This window comes from Melanerpes formicivorus, unplaced genomic scaffold (assembly GCF_026170545.1).
Source record: "Melanerpes formicivorus ecotype bairdi unplaced genomic scaffold, bMelFor1.0.p_v2 SCAF_155, whole genome shotgun sequence".
In the NCBI taxonomy this organism is placed as follows: Eukaryota; Metazoa; Chordata; class Aves; order Piciformes; family Picidae; genus Melanerpes; species Melanerpes formicivorus.
In genome coordinates, this window is record NW_027142507.1 from 562,857 (window position 1) to 581,765 (window position 18,909).

An 18,909-nucleotide genomic window follows, 5' to 3' on the forward strand; every position below is an offset into this window, starting at 1 on the left:
CACCTGGAGCTTTGCTCCAGTGCTGTGGTCTCTGTGCCCCAGTGGCTGCTTTGTCCTCTCGAAGACTGTGTGCATCTGATTTTTATCTTGATTTGTTGTTGGACTTCTGTGTTGGTCTGGTAGTGTGAGAGTGCCTCAGTGCAAGTGTAGATCAGTTCTGAAGTGCTTATATATGAGATGAATCTGTGGGGCTCACTTTGGCTTTATTTTTCCCCCTACTCTACAATCAGCAGTACAGAAAAAATCCAAATAGGATTTCTTTTAGTCTCTGTCTTCCCCCCACCAGGGACTGTGGAAGTTGACAGTGCAGGTTACCCTTTCCATGGTGAAACTCTCCTTGCACAGCAGGTCAATGTATGTGTGTATGTGCTGGGTGGAAATTGCCCCCCAACATTAGCTCTTCCAGAGCAGCTCAGCTGGAAGCAAATGCAAGCTGTACTTACAGGCAGAATGCAGTCTGCAGTGGAATGCAAGGAATATGTACAAAATGCACACTATTTACAGCTATTTACAATCAGTGAACAGCACAAGCATCCCCCTGCCCCCCTTACCCCCTGCCCCCTTGTACACAAAAGGGACCAGTGACTGAGCAGAGAGACCTCAGAATGTAGCCAAAGCAGTGCAGCCAAGGCCAAGCAGGAGCCAGTTAGCACCTCCCAGCCCGAGGAGGCGAGGACAGACAGATGGTTTTGCTCACCCATTGAGGCCTGTCACCTTCTCTGCTGGGATGTGAAGGACTACCATTATTTACCTTTTCACACCCACTAGTTATTTATTTGCATTTTTACTACTTTCTGTTCAAGATCTGTGAAAATTTTGTGAAGGTATAGCCCAAAACTAGCAGAGTGTAGTAGTGCTGTGCTGTGTAGGGAATGAGTAATGCAACTGCAGCTCATGGGAGCATAGGATTGTTTGGATGGAAGAGACCTCTAAGATCACTGAGTCCAGCCAGCAACCCACCACCACCACAGCCACTGAACCCTGTCCCCAAGGGCCATGGCCACAGGTTTCTTGAGCACCTGCAGGGATGGGGACTGCACCACCTCCCTGGGCAGCCTGTGCCAGCCCCTGACCACTCCTTCCCTACAGACATTTTCCCCACTATCCAATATTTCTGTGAGCTTGAAGGCACCACACCATCCCTGAATCCCAAAGTCAGGACACAGAGAAGCACACTCCCAGTCAGTGTGGGAGATGCCAGCTGGTGAGAGGCACTAGCTTGGAACTGAAACACAGGCACCAGAGCTTTAAGCTGCAGCTAAGATTAACTGATGGGGTGCTGCTGCCTTCCTTTTCTGTCTGAAGTGTTTCTTGCAGATCAGTGACCTGAGAGGCTTTGTTTTATTGCCTTGCAGTAACGTGGGGTTCCACTGAGCAGAGGACTGCCTGCACAGGGTTCAAGTCCTGCAAACACTGTTCAGAACTGTCACTGGAGTTCCAGTTTTTCATTCACTTGTTGAGATGAAAACATTTTTGAGCAGTTGCCTGAAGAGCTTTGTTTCCATTTCCCTGCTCTGCTGTGGTTGTACTCGATGATCTTTGATGTCCCTCCCAACCGTAGTGACAGGGTGATACTGGTACAGCTGCCCTTTCTTGCCCTTGCAAGGGGTTTGCAGTGCTTGCTGAGCACAGGAGCGAGCCAGCAGCTGGCAGCAGGCAGAGTTTGGTGGGGGTGTGAACTTGTTGGTGGCAGCATTTTGGTGGCTGTGTGCAGACTGAGCTGGTTTGGTTTTGCTTATCCCTGCAGGTTTACTGGTTCTGTATGTTGAAAGATCTCCTCCTCCATTACAATGTGCTCAGAGTGCTAGCTATTAGGTTGCTAGGAGCCATGCATCCTTCCTGGGCTTCTTTACCTTGCCTAATGCTATTTGCTTTTTCTTTTTGTTGCCTAAGACATTTCCATCACTTCCACTCCGTGGCCTCCTTGAGACGTTTATATAAAGCTTACTAGTGAGTCAATCTCTGGCTTGGTGTTTGTTCTGATCCTACCTGCTCCTCAAACAAAGAGTTGAACATTTGTAGCTACGCTACCTTTTACCACCTTTCTCTTCCTAAAAGCTCCCTGTCTCGTGAAGATATTGTGGGATGCATCCCCAATATTACAGCTGTGGTGGTCCCACTGGTGGTTTCCCTGCTGGCTGTGTAGCTGGAGAGATGTAGCTGCCGTTGGCAGGATTGTCCTGAATGCCTGTGAGAAATGCCTGCAAATGTTTCCCTTTCTGTCCCCTTGTAACTCCTTAGAGCAGGAACACAGCTGTGTTTCCAGAGAAGTGTTCCAGGAATGTATTGTCACAGCAGAAAGTCACCTCTGGTGTTTCTAACTGCTACCTGCTTGTTCCTGTTGCAGTGATATTCCAAGGATTCCTGAGACTTCTCACCCCCCGTTAGAGTCCAGTGAGTACACTCTGCTCCTTTCACATGGTCTTGCACCCAGCATAGTGGCTTCAGCTCTGGGGACTTGGACAGCTCTGCTGGGACAAAAGACTGAGAGCCCTGGGGCTGTTTAGGCTGGAGAAGAGAAGCCTGAAGGGGTGGATCTGATCAGTGCCTACCAGTACCTGAGGGGTGGGTGTCAGGACGAAGGTGCCAGGTTCTCTTTGGTGGTGCCCAGTGATAGGACAAGGAACAACCAGGTACAGACTGGAACCCAGGAGGTTCCACCTCAACATGAGGAGAAACTTGTTTACTATGAGGATGCAGAGCCCTGGAGCAGGCTGCCCAGAGAGGTTGTGGAGTCTCCTTCCCTGCAGACTTTCCAAAGCCTACCTGGATGCATTCCTGTGCAGACTGCCCTGGGGGATGCTGCTCTGGCAGTGGGGTTGGACTGGGTGATCTCTGGAGCTCTCTTCCAGTCCCTAACGTTCTGTGGTTCTGTGAGCTCTCTAAGAGATGAGCACTGGGAGGCTTTGAGGGTTTTGTATGAAAGCTTCAGTGGGTTTTGGCCTTGTGCCTTCAAAGTGAAGCAGTAGAGATGTGTGTAAAGCTCTACAGCTCGGACACACCAGCATGAGTTTCTGGCTTCCCTCGTGTGGATGGTGCCATGCTGGTTTAGAATCACAGAAACATGGAAGCAGAGAATGGTTTGGCATGGAAGGGACCTCTAGAGGTCATCCAGCCCGACCCCCCTGCAGTGAGCTGGGGCATCTTTAACTAGACCAGGTTGTGCAGGGCCCCACTGAGTTTGACCTGGAATGTCTCCAGGGACGGGGAGTCCATCACCTCCCTGGGCAGCCTGTTCCAGTGTCTCATCACTCTCATAGTAAAGAACTTCTTCCTGATGTCCAACCTAAACTTACCCTGCTCTAGTTTAAAACCATTGCCCCTTGTCCTATCAGTAGCCCTTCCAAACCGCCCCTCCCCAGCTTGCTTGCAGCCCCTGCAGGTACTGGCAGGCTGCTATTAGGTCTCCTTGGAGCCTTCCCTTCTGCAGGTTGAGCAACCCTAACTCTCTCTGCCTGACTTCATCACAGAGGTGCTCCAGCCCTCTTGTTCCTAGCCAGATGAATGTCCTGAGCAGCCTCCTGTGTGCCTTTTCCTTTGGAGCCTTGCAGAGGCCATGGGACTGCAATCCCCAGGCAGATGTGTGTTCATGCATCCAAGGCTTGGGGTCACAGAACAGCTGGGGGGGGGTGGGGGTGTAATTTTGTCAGAGGACAATGTTTGATTTAAAACACCACATGGCTTCTCACTGCTGTGTGAGGAACACTTTTTAGTTTGCTATTGCAGCTTAAACAAAAGCAGAGAGTTCTGCTCTGAGGCAAGGGTATCCAGGCAGTGGTTTCCCCATCAGCTTCCAACACTCCTGCACATTAATGCAGTTACACTGTGTGCACACACAAGCTTTATATATCCAAAGAAGAAAGCCAACTCACGAGTTACCCAGATGCCACTTGGTGAGTCCCTGTGTTTCTCCTGTGGTTTTAGGCTCAAGTTCTTTTGAATCTCAGAAGATGGAGAGGCCTTCCATTTCTGTTATCTCTCCGACCAGCCCTGGAGCTCTGCGGGACGCGCCACAAGTCCTTCCAGGGCAGCTTTCTGTGAGCACCCCTTGGCTTTCCTGAGCTGTCCATGAAAATCTGTCAAGTGCTGCTCCCTCACACCCACCACCTCCCCAGGGGCTGTTGGGAGGTCCAGAGGAGTGTCTGCTGTTGGGAAGGCTCTGGTGTTTTTCAGGACCTCCTGCTCACGCGCACAAAGCATCGCTGTCCTCACGGCACAGGAGATATTTGTTGCTTTGATGCACCAGGGAGTGCAGGAGTTTGCACGGAGAGGAGCCCATGCCAGTGCCTCTGGTGGCTCTTCTGTGCATGGCCAGCAATCCCCAGACAACAAGCACAGGAGAATTTGGCTTGTTTGTGAGGGCTGGAGAGGCACAGTTTGAACCCTGGGTTTCCCAAAGCAAAGTCTGGGCTTAGAATGTCACAAAAAGAAATCATTGAATCGTGTGGCACAGCAGCAGAGTCAGCTTGAGCTGGGTTGCTCCATAGAATGACCTCAAACAAAGCAGTCCCTGGGCTTCCAGACCCTTGCAGACCATGCATCTGACCCTCATGTGATCCTCATGTGCCTCTCACGTGTGCTGTAGTGCAGTGGTGATTCTGCCCTGAGAGCTTCCACCCCTGCAGACTGGTTCCACCTCAGCCTCCAGGCAAGCTGTTAGCTTGCAGCGGCTGCTGGTGCTTGTACCTTCCTCTTCCTTGATTTTGTGCCTTGTCTTGCCTGAATAGGTACAAGTTTTGCTCAAGTTTAGCAAATCCAGGTGCAAGTCTACAGCCTAAGGCTTGAGTAAACCGAGCTGCTGGTGCTGGGCCAGCCGAGCTAAGCAAGCAGCATACTAAATCTCCCTGCACTGTGTCTCTAAGCCATCAGTTCCATTTAAGCCTTGATGGTTTAAGCTGGACGGCGATGGGAGCATTTAACCAGCTGTGTGCCTGTGAAGAGTTGCAGGGCTCAGTGGTGCATTTAATTCAGACACAGACTGCGTCCTGACACCGCTAAGCACATTGTGAGGGCTTAGGCTTTGTTCTGTGCATTCCTATGAATTTTTACATTGATCATTTTACTTTCTAAGTATACAGCAGGCTAAAACCTTTCACGGTGTTGCCCATGATTCTTCAGCTGTGTATGAATATGAAGCACTTCAGAAGCGTTACAGGAATGCTTTCCACCTGGTGGCTCCTGGATTTGGATCCTCCTGTCTTTCACCAGGCATTAGAAATGTCTGACCTAGCTTTTGTCAGAGTCCACTCTCTGCCCCTTGCTCAAGCTGCTGTAGGAGGTGCCCTGTGTCACATCAGATGTGTTAGCCACACACTCACCTGCTGGCCTGAAGGATCTTATTCTGCAGATGGTTGTGGAATGGGGAGGATGTGACAGGCCAGTGACAGTTGGAGTCAACTCCTTGTTTGTGACACCACTGAAGCAATGCCCCAGTTCAGGAAGGCATTTCTAGTCTAGTAAGAACCCTGGCAAACGAGGGTGGATAGATTCCAGCCGTGCCTCAAGTGCAAGTGCAGGCAGTGCTTCGTGTTTAAATGTGGCTCTTAAGGGGCCTGTGCTGCTTTAAAGGCACTCACAGACAGAAGGTCATGCAGTGATGACAATAAACAGTCTAAGTATAATCAGACACCACCACTTTAATTAGCTGTGATCATTGTCCTTTCCTTCTAGACGAAGTATTAAGGGTTTGAAATGAAGCACACCTCCTTTTCTCCCGGGAAGCCCCCAGTGATCGCTGCTACGTTGTGCTTCGTGTGATGCAGTCTGAGAAGCCTCTTTCTTCCTCCTCTCTTTCTTTCTCCATTTTCAGTAATGTTTTCTGGTAACTTGACTCCTGCAGGTTAAACTGTGGTACGACAAAGTGGGACATCAGTTAATAGTCAACGTTCTGCAGGCAACAGATTTGCCACCACGAGTAGACGGGCGCCCCAGGAACCCCTACGTGAAGATGTATTTCCTCCCAGACAGAAGGTAGAGTACTTCAGTTCAGGAGGTCATGTTGTCATCTGGCATGTGCTGGGTCCCTTTTACATGAATGCTTGGGAAGTCTGCAACTCCTTCTGATAGTTTGTTACAGTTAGATTCATTAGGACAAGCCAAACCTGCCCTTGTGCCGTGCAAGGCAATGTCAGATGAGCTCTGTGGACTTTGGGTGAGTGTGCTGCGCTGCACAGCCGACAGTTTTCCCCTTGTGGGCACTGTCAGACCACAAAGAATAAGCAGAGTAAGTGACAGCCCCTGGTGCTTTATCTCTACAAACCAATTTACAGCAACTGTTTCTGTTTCAGTGACAAGAGTAAAAGGAGGACCAAAACAGTAAAGAAAAGTCTAGAGCCAAAGTGGAACCAAACTTTTCTCTACTCCCACGTCCACCGCAGAGACTTTCGAGAGCGAATGCTCGAAATCACCGTCTGGGATCAGCCAAGAGTACAGGAAGAAGAGAGTGAATTTCTTGGAGAGGTGAGGCATGGAATCACAGAATGGGCTGGGCTGGAAGGGAGCTCCAAAGCTCACCCAGCCCAACCCCTCTGCACTCAGCAGGGACAGCCCCAACTAGATCAGGCTGCCCACAGCCCTCTCCAGCCTCACCTTCAACATCTCCAGGGATGGGGCCTCAACCACCTTGCTGGGCAACCTGTGCCAGGGTTCCACCAATCTGATTGCTGCTGGGTTGGATTCACACACAGATGTGTTTTGTAGCTGTGTTTGGATGTGCCTGCCTCCAAAGCAAAGCTAAGACCTGCTCATTTTTCTGCCAGATTCTTATAGAGCTGGAGACAGCACTCTTAGATGATGAACCACATTGGTATAAGCTACAGACACATGATGAATCTTCACTACCTCTGCCTCAGCCATCACCTTTCATGCCAAGAAGACATGTTCATGGTGGAGAAAGCACTAGCAAAAAACTACAAAGTAGGTCCCAGTTCCATCCATCTCTTTTTGAATTAGGAATACTGATAATGGTGTTTGACTTTCACAAACAAGGTAAAGACTGCAGAGTCTTGACTGGCAGTGAAAATGTGTGGAAGAGATGCAAGTGAGGATGCTGTGACGTGGCAGCCTTGCACCTGTGACATGGCTCCCAGCATGGGAAACCTGCTGGGACTGCTTCCCACTAGCAAAGGAAAGTTGTTCAAACTTCTGCTTGAATAAATTTCCTTCTAAATAGAAAGATTCAGGTCAGCAGCATTGGGAACCTTTTTTTGTCTCAATAATTAAAAGCTCTTTGTTTCAAGTCCTTAAAATCTGATGGTGCTTCAGTGCACTTTTCCTTATAAAGATAATTCTCAGCCTCCCAGTCCTTAGTGTCTGATGATGCTTCAATGCAGTGTCCATCACAAAGACAATTCTCAGCCTCCCAGTCCTTAGTGTCTGATGATGCTTCAATGCACTTTTCCTCAGCCTCCATTACACATCCAGCTGAGGAGTCTGCTTCTGCAACACGGAGACCTTGCATGAGTGCAGCTGGGAGCTCCACTTGTTTTGGAGGAGTCTGCTTTCACAATATTACAGCACTGAAATGTTTGAGTGCTGTGGCTCCTCTGCCCATGGGACTGCCTTTCCCATGTCCTTAGCAGAGGAAGGCTGTCAGGAGATTGTTTCAGAATGCCTTGCCCAGCCATTTCTTCTGATTTTTGTTGAAAGTGGAACTCGTTCACCCGTGCCAGTGGTTAGGAAATAGGTGCCAATGTCACCCACCAGTGTGACAGCACTGTAGCTGCTGTCTGAGGGTGTGTGCAGAGTGAGCAAGCTAAAGGTTAGTTTCCAGGAGGCAGCTGAGCCCTGCTGTTTCCTCTTCCCCGTCCCATGCTGCCACCTCTCCTTTCCTGTGCCCAAAGCTGAGCCAGCACACTCACTGAAACAGCAAAAAAAGGGCTGTGGTGTGGTTTGGCTTTTCTCAATGCCAGTTAACATTTGGCTGGGCGAGTGAGGCAGACTCTCCTGGTGAAGGAGTGCTGAGCTTTTGAGGGAAGGAGAAGGGGGAAGGAAGCTCCAGCAGCTCTAAGGCACTAAGTTGCCTTCAGCTGTCCTATCAAACACCACTGTGGTTTGGTTCTTCTCAGCTGTTGTTTAGACCTAAAAGAATCTTCATTTCAGTAGCACCTTCAATTAACCTGTTTTACCTTCCATAAGGTGCCCAGATGCTCAGGTCTTTGTTTGCCTTACTGTTGTGCAGGATCTCGGCCCATCAGTGATAGTGACATCTCAGATTATGATGTTGATGATGGTATTGGAGTTGTTCCTCCAGGTGCGTGGGTGAACAGCATGGGGCTGCCTTCTTCCTTTGGGCCTGGTTGTTGGTTGGTTTGCTTTCTATGTCACAATGTGGAATGCTGAGGATCCTGGTTTGGAGAGTGCATTGTGGGGGAAAAAAACCCAAGCCCTAAAACCATTTTTCCTGATTATCCCTTCCTACCTATCCTAAATGATGGGGAACTGACAGATTCTGCTGTCCATCCATTGATCCCTTACCTATGGTTCTTCCTATGGGAACCACTGGGTGGCTTAAGTTCAGTCTGAAATGTTGCAAGCACTGTTTAAAGCACACCCACAAAAAAAGTCATGTCAAGATGGTAATTAAGATTCTAATGCTTGCTGCAAGCACTCTCTTCTATTCCACTTTCTTGCTTGGAACTCAGATATGATGCAGTCTCCCATGGACTTCTTAGAGCATGCCTGGCTGTAGGTTGATCTGCATGAGCATGGCTTTACCTTCCCTAACTTTCATAAGCCTTCCTGACCTGTCATTGCCCTCAATGTTCACAAAGAGCTGCTTGTGGGGAGCACCATGGCTGGACTTTCAGTTCAGTATTCCTTACCTGCTGAGCATCTCGAGGCTCCTCTTGAACACCACATGTTGCTGCTTCTGTTTGCCTATTGCCATGAGTCAGGTGAATGTGTGTTGGCCCAAACTAACTGTCATTGCCTAGCACTAATCAGTGTTCCTCTGGGTCTTCCCCATGAGAATCACTGCGCTCACTCACGGTGAGCTTTGTGTAGTGGGTTAACTAAGCACAGCTCAGTTGGAAGCAAATGGAAGCTGTTTTTACAAGCACAAACTACACTCTACAGTGGAATGCAAGGAAGAGGTACAAAATACACAGGATTTGCAATATTGTACAGGTATTTACAATCACAGAATAGCACAACCCCCTCACCCCCTGGTCAAAATGACCAAGCTGCTCCACTCCCCCAGAACCTCCCAGCCCCCTTGTACCAAGAGACAGAAGCTGGAAGAAAAGCAGTGATAATCTTACCTGTTTCTCAAGGCCAGCCAGAAGGGATCGTGTTCCCCCCAGCAAAGCAGAACAGCTCAGCAGATAGAGGAAAAACAGAAGGAATGAGAATGAAGTGTGAAAGATTGTTAGGCTACATCTGCATCCCTCATCCCTCCCACACATTCTGGCCAATGGCATTCCTTTAGAATCATCTTTTGGTTTCCTTTCTACACCCAATAGTGAATTACTGAGAGTGTTCTACTTTTCTGCTCAAAATCTGCAGCTTAATTCCAAAGGCATAGCCTAAAACTGGCACAGCTTTGGGAAGCTCTCTGTCTCCCTGGCCTCACTGCATTCACTCATGGTGAGCTTTGGGAAGCTCTCTGTCTCCCTGGCCTCACTGCATTCACTGCTGGTGAGCTTTGGGAAGCTCTCTGTCTCCCTGGCCTCACTGCATTCACTGCTGGTGAGCTTTGGGAAGCTCTCTGTCTCCCTGGCCTCACTGCATTCACTCATGGTGAGCTTTGGGAAGCTCTCTGTCTCCCTGGCCTCACTGCATTCACTCATGGTGGGCTTTGGGAAGCTCTCTGTCTCCCTGGCCTCACTGCATTCACTGCTGGTGAGCTTTGGGAAGCTCTCTGTCTCCCTGGCCTCGCTGCATTCACTGCTGGTGAGCTTTGGGAAGCTCTCTGTCTCCCTGGCCTCACTGCATTCACTGCTGGTGAGCTTTGGGAAGCTCTCTGTCTCCCTGGCCTCACTGCATTCACTGCTGGTGAGCTTTGGGAAGCTCTCTGTCTCCCTGGCCTCACTGCATTCACTGCTGGTGAGCTTTGGGAAGCTCTCTGTCTCCCTGGCCTCACTGCATTCACTGCTGGTGAGCTTTGGGAAGCTCTCTGTCTCCCTGGCCTCACTGCATTCACTCATGGTGGGCTTTGGGAAGCTCTCTGTCTCCCTGGCCTGTGTTTAAAAGACTCTAGCAATGTATTTGTTCATTATGCAGCCCTACAAACACATCACATCGTTTATTCACACAGTAGCATTGTGATGCTCATGGAGCCAAATTCTCCTTCCTTTGATGCTGATTGGGTTCTTTCCTTCCCTTTAATACACTTACACCTGAGTTGCTGGGAGGGGATGTTGTTAGGTATGTGCAGCAGTGATGCTTGCTTTAGGTAAGTGATTGATGTTGGCATTTTGGATCAGCTAAGACAGGGAATGTTTAGAATTAAACCAAACCATAGCTTCTGAGCTTTTTTTCTGGCTTATGATTTCATTTCTTCAGTTGGCAGTGCAGGTACTGCCAGATCTGTGTTTAAGGTTTCAGCATACATAAGCACATGAAGCATACCTCTTGTGCTGCAGGGCCTTTGCCCCTTCCCTCCTCCTGCTGCCCGGTACCAGGGGCCTCACCCAAGTGTGCTGCCTCTGCTCTGGGTCCTCCTGCAAGGCACAGATGGAAGGGAATGCTGAGCATCCATATTTCCCCATAGGGTAGGATGTGATGCAGCTCAGGTGTACTCTCACAGCACCTTCTCATGGCCTCTCTTGGCTTCAAGTAGATTGGTCTGGAGTTTAAGGTCTTCCCAGCAGAGGTGAGACTATCCCAACCGAGTTGGTAAAGTTTGGCACAAAATGTTCCTTTGAAGCAGCTTCTCCTTCCTTTGCCTCCTACTTGCTAATGCCACTCACAGTGGTGCTTGCACACACACAAGCCCTGTGTTGGCTACAGTGTGCTCTCAGGCTTCCTCATGTTCTTCTGCTTGAACTCTTTGGAAGAGAGAGAACTCATTTGGCCTCCAGAGTCTCTCCAGATGTTCACCCAGGCCGTTGCTCATTTTCTAAGGGAGCAGGCAGCTGCAAGCAGGAAAGCTCAGGGGATCACCACCATGAGCTAGAAGAGGAATGAGGAAAATGTTTTGCCTAATTTAACTAACACTGGAAATCTTTAAAGCTATAAGCTCAGGTGTTTCTCCACCTGCAGTATCAGCACTTAGCAGTAACAGGGACACTGCTCTCCTAGGGGTTTCAGCAGCTGCTTGTCGGTGCAAGCGAAGGCTGAAGCGTTAAGAATGGCACCACGGTAGCTTCAGGAACAGTTGAGGAAAGTATTTTTCCCTTGTCACATCACAGCTGTGTCTCATCTTCCATGGAATTGTGCTGTCCTTATTCATCAGCAGTCTCTTGCAGGGATGTGTGTAATTGTCTTAACTCCTAGGACTGTTCAGAAAAGGAACTGGTATCAACAGCTGGAAGCAGCTTTAATTTGAAGCTCAGCTGTGAGTGAATTGGTTTTTGACAGGCTCCTGTGGCATACTCACAGCTGTGCACATGAAGAGGAGCTTTTAAATCTCTTGAGCTCCCCGCAGGAGAGCCAGCCCAGTCCTTTCTGCAGCTCACTCACAGCAGCTGCTCTGTGTCTGTCCTGTGCGGGGCAGCCCTGCGCTGCTGGAGTGGCCTCGCCAGAGCTGAGTGTACAGGAAGGGTCAGGAAAGAGTTCCAGCAAAACAAACTTATTTTGAAGCCTTTTAAACCAAAACTGCAACAACTTTCTTAATAAGGAAAGGAAGAAGCTGCTAAGCAGTTGGCAGCATCCCAGAGGGCATTTGGAAAGAGCTGTGCTGGTTTTGTGTCGGGCAGCCCTTCAGAACAACTCATCCTCTGCGGGGCACTCTCTGTAAAGGGTTGTCCTGCGCCTGCCTTCCTCCTCCAGCAGCAGGCTGGCATCAACACAGCACTATGTTTGCTGTCCGTGTTGTCTTAGTTCAAGGGTAGTAGTTCTGGTCTCCTAGAACCATTTTCATCATCCATGCAGCTTCCTCTTGGTGTCACACCTGACAGTTTCCCATGAGCAACCCAGAAACTCCTTGTGCATAAACTACTCTCAGCTTGCTGGCTGCTGCCGTGCTGGTCCCTGCTGCTGAGCCTGCCCCTGCTCCCCCAGGAGAGCCTTCCTGTGTGAGGGCCTGAGGGAGTGGTACTGCTGCTCTCACTGTCCTGGGTGCTGTGGAAGTGTGGATGCCCTGTGCCCAGCCTGACAATACTTGAGCTAAGAGCTGTGAGTTGCTGCTGCTCTGTGAGCTTTGTGTGCACACAAGTTTCAGATCCTGCTCCCTGCATAGCTTGGCTGTGGAGAATACCTACAGTAAAATCCTCTTTCTCTACCAGAGTTTAAGTGTATTTTTAAAGGCAGGCTAGAGGTACTCCAGAAATGCATTTTAAACTGAATCATGGAATCATTCAGGTTGGAAAAGGCCCCTGGGCTCACCAGGTCCAACCACTGACCCTACTCTACAAAGTTCACCCCTAAACCAGAGCCCCAAGCACCACACCCAAAACACACTGCTGCCTGCAGCTCCCTGCAAGGAGGCTGTGCAGAGGCTGCTGCTGCTCTCTGCTCCCAGGGCATTAGTGAGAGAAGAAGAGGGCAGAGCCTCAAGCTGCCCCTGGGGAGGTTGAGAGTGGAGCTTAGGCACAAGAGTGCTCAGGGCTTGGGATGTGCTGGGCAGGGAGGTGGTGGAGTGCCCAGGGCTGGCTGTGTTTGAAGGTGGTTTGGCTGTGGGGCTTGGGGCTGTGGTTTAGGGCTGAGCCTTGCAGAGCAGGGCTGATGGTTGGCCTTGGGGACCCTGAGGCTCTCTCCCAGCCTGGCTGCTGCTGTGATCCTGTGATTTTCCATCAAGGTATCCTTGTAGTCTAATTTAAATGTCTAGAAGTGAGCAACTGAATTCTGAGCCTATCTCCTGTGGCTCTTCAGGGAGGCGAACAGGCACCTTGTAAAGGTCCTCCCTGAGTGAGCTGCAGGGTCTGGCTTGGCATGGGACTCAGAACGTGCCAGGTGGAAAAAGGCACAGGAATATCAATGCTCTGAAATGTGCTCAGGCTCTGCTGGCTGGGCTCTCAAGGCCTGTTGAGAATGAACTGCAAGGACCTTTGCAGCTCACTCATATTACCAGGACGAGTGCTCTGTAATGTGCAGAGCTTTGTGTACTTGTGGTGGGTTGGAATTGCCCCCCAGCTAACTGGGGGAAAACCACCCCCAGAATACATTCACCAGAGCAGCTCAGTTAGGGATGGAAGGAAGAGAAGCTGTGGGAGGAAGTGAAGCTCTCTCTCTATGAGCAAACTAAACTCTAGATAGGAAATGCAATCAGTGTGCACAAAGTGTACAACAGATGCACAGCACAGAGATATTTACCATTTACAAGCAACACAGAAACTCCTCAGACCCCCCTGGGTGGATCCAGGGGACCTGCTCACCTCCTCCCCCACTCCCTCCCTCCTTCCCCTTACCTCACACAGCAGTCAAAACACAGATCCCCTGGCAAGGCCACGGGAGAGAGAGGGAGGTTGCAAGCTGAAGGCACAGAAGAAGAGCAAGAACTGCTTCTGCCTCTGCTCTCTATGCCATCAGCAATCCAATGAATTCTATAGACCTAAGCATCATTTTCCTTTTGTATCCAGTGGTCATTTATTTTCCTTTCAGTTGTTGCAGTCAGGGACTGGTCCAGAGTTCCCCCTTCCAACTGCAACAACATCCTGCACAATGTACTCTAAATGCTCCTCATTAATTTTCAAAGTGGGTGGCCATGGCCAAGTTCAGAAGCAGGACATCTCTGTACTGCCCTGAAAGAAGAGGCAGAAGGATGCTTTGTAGTGAGCAGGGCCTGATGAGTCAGTCCAGTCATACAGAGACACAACCCAGCCTACGCTGCTGGGATTCCTCTCAAACATTTGCTACTCTATAGGAATTTCAAAACACAAGGAGCAGTAGTTTGTAGTTTGTGTCCAGTGCTGGGCAGCTCAGTGCCAGAGAGCTGTGGAGGAGCTGGAGCCAGGGCAGAGGAGGGCAAGGAAGCTGGGAAGGGCCTGGAGAAGCAATGTGCTGGAGAGAGGCTGAAGGAGCTGGGGATGGTTAGTGGGCAAGAGAGGAGGCTGAGGGGAGAGCTCCTGGCTGCCTGCAGCTCCCTGCAAGGAGGTTGTGCAGAGGCTGCTGCTGCTCTCTGCTCCCAGGGCATTAGTGAGAGAAGAAGAGGGCAGAGCCTCAAGCTGCCCCTGGGGAGGTTGAGAGTGGAGCTTAGGCACAAGAGTGCTCAGGGCTTGGGATGTGCTGGGCAGGGAGGTGGTGGAGTGCCCAGGGCTGGCTGTGTTTGAAGGTGGTTTGGCTGTGGGGCTTGGGGCTGTGGTTTAGGGCTGAGCCTTGCAGAGCAGGGCTGATGGTTGGCCTTGGGGACCCTGGGGCTCTCTCCCAGCCTGAGTGTTTCTGTGACGCTGTGATTCTGTCTTCCCTACACCAGAACCCTTCTCTCACTCCTCCCCTTCCCATCTTGCAGGACACGGTGCAGCTGCCCTCAGTCCGTGTGTAGCCCTGCAGGGGCCATGCTGCGCCGTGCCCTGGCTGCATGCTGCGCGTTGGAGCACAGCAGCGGAGCGCGGAGCTGTGCCCGCGCCCAGGCGCGCTCCCGGCAGGGCTGCCGCCCGGATCCTCCCCACACTTCCCTGCTCTAACCGCTTTTGTTGCCCTCTCGCCAGTAGGTTATAGGCCTGGCAGTAGAGACAGCCAGTCCAGCACGCTGGCGGTGCCCGAGCAGCAGCGGCCGGCGCAGCACCGCTCCCGCTCCGTCTCTCCTCACCGCGGCGACGATCAGGGCAGGCCCCGCTCACGCTTACCAAATGTGCCCTTACAGAGGTAGGCACCGTGCCCGCCCGCGCTGCCGTGCCCGCCCGCGCTGCCCTGCCCGCCCGCGGTGCCCGCTCCGGCCGCGCATCCCTCCCGGCGGCTGTGCCGCCGCAGCGCTCCCCCGTTGGAGCGCCCTGCGCCGCGGTCCCACGCTCTGGCTGTTGAGCTTGTGCTAATCGTCCTCCTTCGTGGGATAGCCCGGGGCTCTGCAGGATGTGCCTCTGCTGGCTGATGTCTCTGAGTGGGCATCTGTGTGCCACCCCTGCCCGAGGACTGCCGGAGGGAGCTGGGGGTGTGCAGCCTGGAGAAGAGAGGGCTCCAGGGGAACCTTAGAGCTGCCTTCAGTACCTGAAGGGAGCCTACAGGAAGGCTGCAGAGGGGAAAGGGTTTTAAACTGAAGGAGAATAGGTTCAGGTTGGATCTTAGGAGGAAATTCTTCACTAGGAGGGTGGCAAGACTCTGGAATGGGCTGTCCAGAGAGGCTGTGGCTGCCTCCTCCCTGGAGGTGCTCAAGGCCAGGCTGGATGAGGTCTTGAGCAACCTGGGCTGGTTGAGAGGTGTCCCTGCCTGTGGCAGGGGGTTGGAACTGGATGATCCTTGAGGTCTCTTCCAGCCTAGGCTGTTCTGTGACTCTAGGATAATTGATACATGGGTTTGGAAATGTTTTTTAGTTAGTGGCTGACTCTTGTATGAAGCCACTGAGGAATATCTGTAGGGTAATAAATAATGGCACTCCCAAACTGTATAATAACTATGCAATGAGGAGGGCAGATCCAGGCTGGAGATTGGAAGGAAATTCTGCACAGTGAGGGTGGTGAGGCACTTGGACAGGTTGCTCAGGGAGCTCATGGATGCCTCATCTGTGGAGATGTTCAAGGCCAAGCTTGAACTGGATGATCAAGGTCCCTTCCACCCCAAACCATTCTCAATCTATGAGCTGAACACACTCTGAAGTCACAGCAAGCTGAAATGGTTTATAATGTGACGTTTTGAATGCAAAGAATAGAACCCCTCAGAGTCAGTGGTTTATAAACCTCAGGGTTCTTCATTTTCTGCTTTGAATGAGAGCACCTTAACAGGAGAATATTTCCTGAGCTTTGCATCTGCATGCTCTGTGCTTTTATTGGACAGTGCCACGCAGACTGTTTAGGCACAAAGCTTGACCCCCTTGATTCAGCTTGTGCAGGCAGTAGGCCTCTCTGCCAGCCTCTCATGGCACCTACAAATCAGCCAGTTTTCACCAGTCTTGCTCTCATTCCTGGGAAGCTTGGGTCTTGAGTTGCTTCAAGAGCTTTAAGCATTGCACTGGCAACAGCAGTGCCCATAGCTGGGTACTGGATTGAAAACCCACCCCTGTACAGGATTCTGTGCTGCAGCACTGCCCTTATCCATCATTGCTGTGTGGTTTTTGAAATGTCCTCACTGCTGATTTAATGCTGGGCAGCTGTGATGGCATAATCTAGCAAACCAGTTTGTCCTCCCCAGTGAGACTCCTGGTGGGCTTGCTTCCTCCTTTCCAGCCTCCACACCCTATAAACTATCCTTGTGCATGAGAATGTTGTGTGTTTTAGTGCCCCATGTCCCTCAGTCCTTACAGGTGAAGCTCTTTCACTGCCCACCAGCCCTCCTGCTGCTGCATCCCTCAGCAGTGCATGCTGAACAGCTGGGAGTGTGGCTGTGCAGAGCCCACACTGTGGCACTGACTCAGGTTTGTGTAGAGAAGAGAATAAAAGCTGCTGCTTCTCTCTAGCAAACAGCTGTGGGAGCTCTGGGTGTGTTTTTCTGTCCACAAGCACGATGCACAGAGGAAATAGTTCACAGCCCATCCCAACCAGCCTTTAATATTATGCTTCCAGGACCTAATTTTTCTTCTTCCAGTGGTGGTTATTAAATGAAAGGAAGCATCTGCATGGGGGCCAGAGCCTGCCTGCACCGCTGTGCAAAGCCACACTCCTTTTCTGTAACAGTTTGAGACCCACAGATCTACTCCAAGCTCCCATACCCTACCCCAGAGCTTCTTCCAGAGTACTTGGAGAGCCCTGCAAAAAGTTGGCAGCCCCTCTGCAGAATTCTGGCTGTGAATCTAGAGAAACACAGAACTTCATTTCATGGGGGGCATTAGCAATGCTTACCTCAGTCATTCTTGCAGAGTAACATAAGAACTACTTAAGAAGGAATGCTTTTGGAAGTGCCATTGCTGAGCCCACACAGGGGCATGCGTTGTGGATATGGTAGAGGTGCCTGCTGTGTGCACTCAGGGGTGGGTTGTATTCATTTGGGGATCCAAGCCTTTTTCACAAGTCATGTAATAGTTTAATGACTAAAACCTTCCTTCATCCAGCTTGTGCTGTAACCCATTCAGCTGCATGATGCTGTATAAGCAAGCAAGGTTCTCATTGCTGTTTCTGCCTTTCAGGAGCTTAGATGAAATTCATCAGATGAGAAGATCACGTTCTCCAACTAGACACCATGATGCCTCCAGAACTCCAGCTGAGTACAGAGCCAGAGTCGTGGATAGTCAATATTTGTCTGATCAAGAAAGGTACATCGTCAGCCTGAGCTGGGCAGGAGCAGGCTTAGGCATCTCTGTGGCACTTTGCTTCAGTAGGAACACGACTGGTAGTGATGGGGCAGGGAGAGGAATCACCCTGAGGGGCAAGCACAGTGTCGCAGGTCAGGGAGCTACGCCTCTTCTTCGGCCAGACCTTGCACTGGGTTGACAGCAGTAGCAGGCTTCTAGATGAATGGTTTGTGGGTGCTTATGCTAGAGTGTTCTGCTGCTTGTTTCATGGCTGGAGCCCAGAGGGGTTTGCCAGAAACCCAGGAATCTGTTGGAAATCAGAACTGATATGCTTCAGCAGCCAGCCAGCTGCCAGGCTTGCACTGCTGCTAGTGAGGGGTTGCACAGGCTGTGACCTGCACTCCAGTGCATACAAGGTTTGCACATCTCCATGCAGTCTCACAGCATCTTCTGTAGCCTTCTGGTGGATGTGGGACAGTGCCCAGGTGTAGCAAGGACAGCTGAAAGCAGCAAAACCTCCAGGCTGAGACATGTGACGTGTACACATTTCTCCCTGGAGCACATGCAAGTGGCTGCACCCCTTGGAGACAGCCCCTTGCTGTCTCCTAGCAGGCACTGTTGTCAGGTGTCTGACCAAATGCAATGGAAGCAAGCTGGAATCTCTCTTTTATAGATGAAAGAAATGCTTCAAAAGTTATTTCAGTTCAGCATTTGGGGAAGATCCTGATGTCAGCCCCATGGATTATCTACCAGTGCCTGTGGGCTGTTTGCTTCCTCTGCAAATATTGGAACAGCTGAAGCAGAATGGCAAACTTCTACTCTCACCACGAGAGCAGTGATCCTTGCAGTGGCTTCAGATCTCTTTCTTTGTGCAGCGAGGTGGGGTTTTGGTAGGAGCAAGGATGACAAAACCTTTCCAAACAAGGCAGTACATGATGCAGGACATACGTTTCACAGAGGTGTGAGGACATGGAGAGAAGAGCTCTTCAGTCTCTGCAGCTCTTTGTGCTGTGCTGAGGCAACACAAAGACTGAACAGCAGGAGGGTTGGCAGTTAAATCACTTCAGTTTTCTTTGTGACCTTGCCTGCCCTGCTTGTCCTTTCACATGATAACATAGTGTGGGAACTCGGAGTTGCTTGGCACATTTCAGCTGTCTAGGCAGGAGGGGTGTGCAGAATTGTCTAAGCTAAGGCTCCTTGTCCTAATTTCTTTTCAGAGGGCAAGGGAAAGGCTTCTTCAGTGCAGCAGTCAGATTTCTGGCTGAGCTAATGCAAGTGGGTTTTGTTTGTTGTGAGTGCTTCATGTCATTCTCTTAAGCCATGATGTAGTCAGGAATCTACTGAAGGTACTTGTTGAATTGATCTCTTATTGGGCAAATCTGAGCAGGAAGAGGCATTTCAAAGATGCCTCTGTCAGTAGAAATAAACACAGGCAGTTAACTCTCTAGAAATGTTCTTCCAGCCAAGCCTCAAACCATGCTAGGAATGGTGAG

The 18,909-nt window shown here is 50.7% G+C and overlaps 1 protein-coding gene and 1 long non-coding RNA gene across 26 annotated transcripts in view; one reads left to right on the forward strand and one right to left on the reverse strand.

Annotated features, from left to right (window-relative positions):
* RIMS1 (regulating synaptic membrane exocytosis 1) overlaps positions 1-18,909 on the forward strand; it is a 286,098-nt gene that overhangs the window by 168,877 nt on the left and 98,312 nt on the right. For 15 of the 25 annotated variants that reach the window (XM_068168692.1, XM_068168696.1, XM_068168697.1 and 12 more), the window contains exons 9-16: positions 2,348-2,394; positions 3,925-4,037; positions 5,840-5,970; positions 6,288-6,459; positions 6,759-6,915; positions 8,180-8,251; positions 14,751-14,904; positions 17,312-17,437. In XM_068168692.1, coding sequence (XP_068024793.1) covers positions 2,348-2,394; positions 3,925-4,037; positions 5,840-5,970; positions 6,288-6,459; positions 6,759-6,915; positions 8,180-8,251; positions 14,751-14,904; positions 17,312-17,437 — 972 coding nt within the window. Of the gene's footprint in view, positions 1-1,893; positions 1,951-2,347; positions 2,395-3,924; positions 4,038-5,839; positions 5,971-6,287; positions 6,460-6,758; positions 6,916-8,179; positions 8,252-14,747; positions 14,905-17,311; positions 17,438-18,909 lie in introns of all 25 variants that reach the window. The other 10 variants (XM_068168700.1, XM_068168703.1, XM_068168711.1 and 7 more) reach the window with 5 other exon arrangements.
* LOC137456994 (uncharacterized) lies at positions 5,720-10,613 on the reverse strand. Its single transcript, XR_010991185.1, has 3 exons — positions 10,570-10,613; positions 9,261-9,315; positions 5,720-5,845 (listed from the first exon to the last, which is right to left on the reverse strand). It is a non-coding gene; the product is annotated as an uncharacterized lncRNA (long non-coding RNA).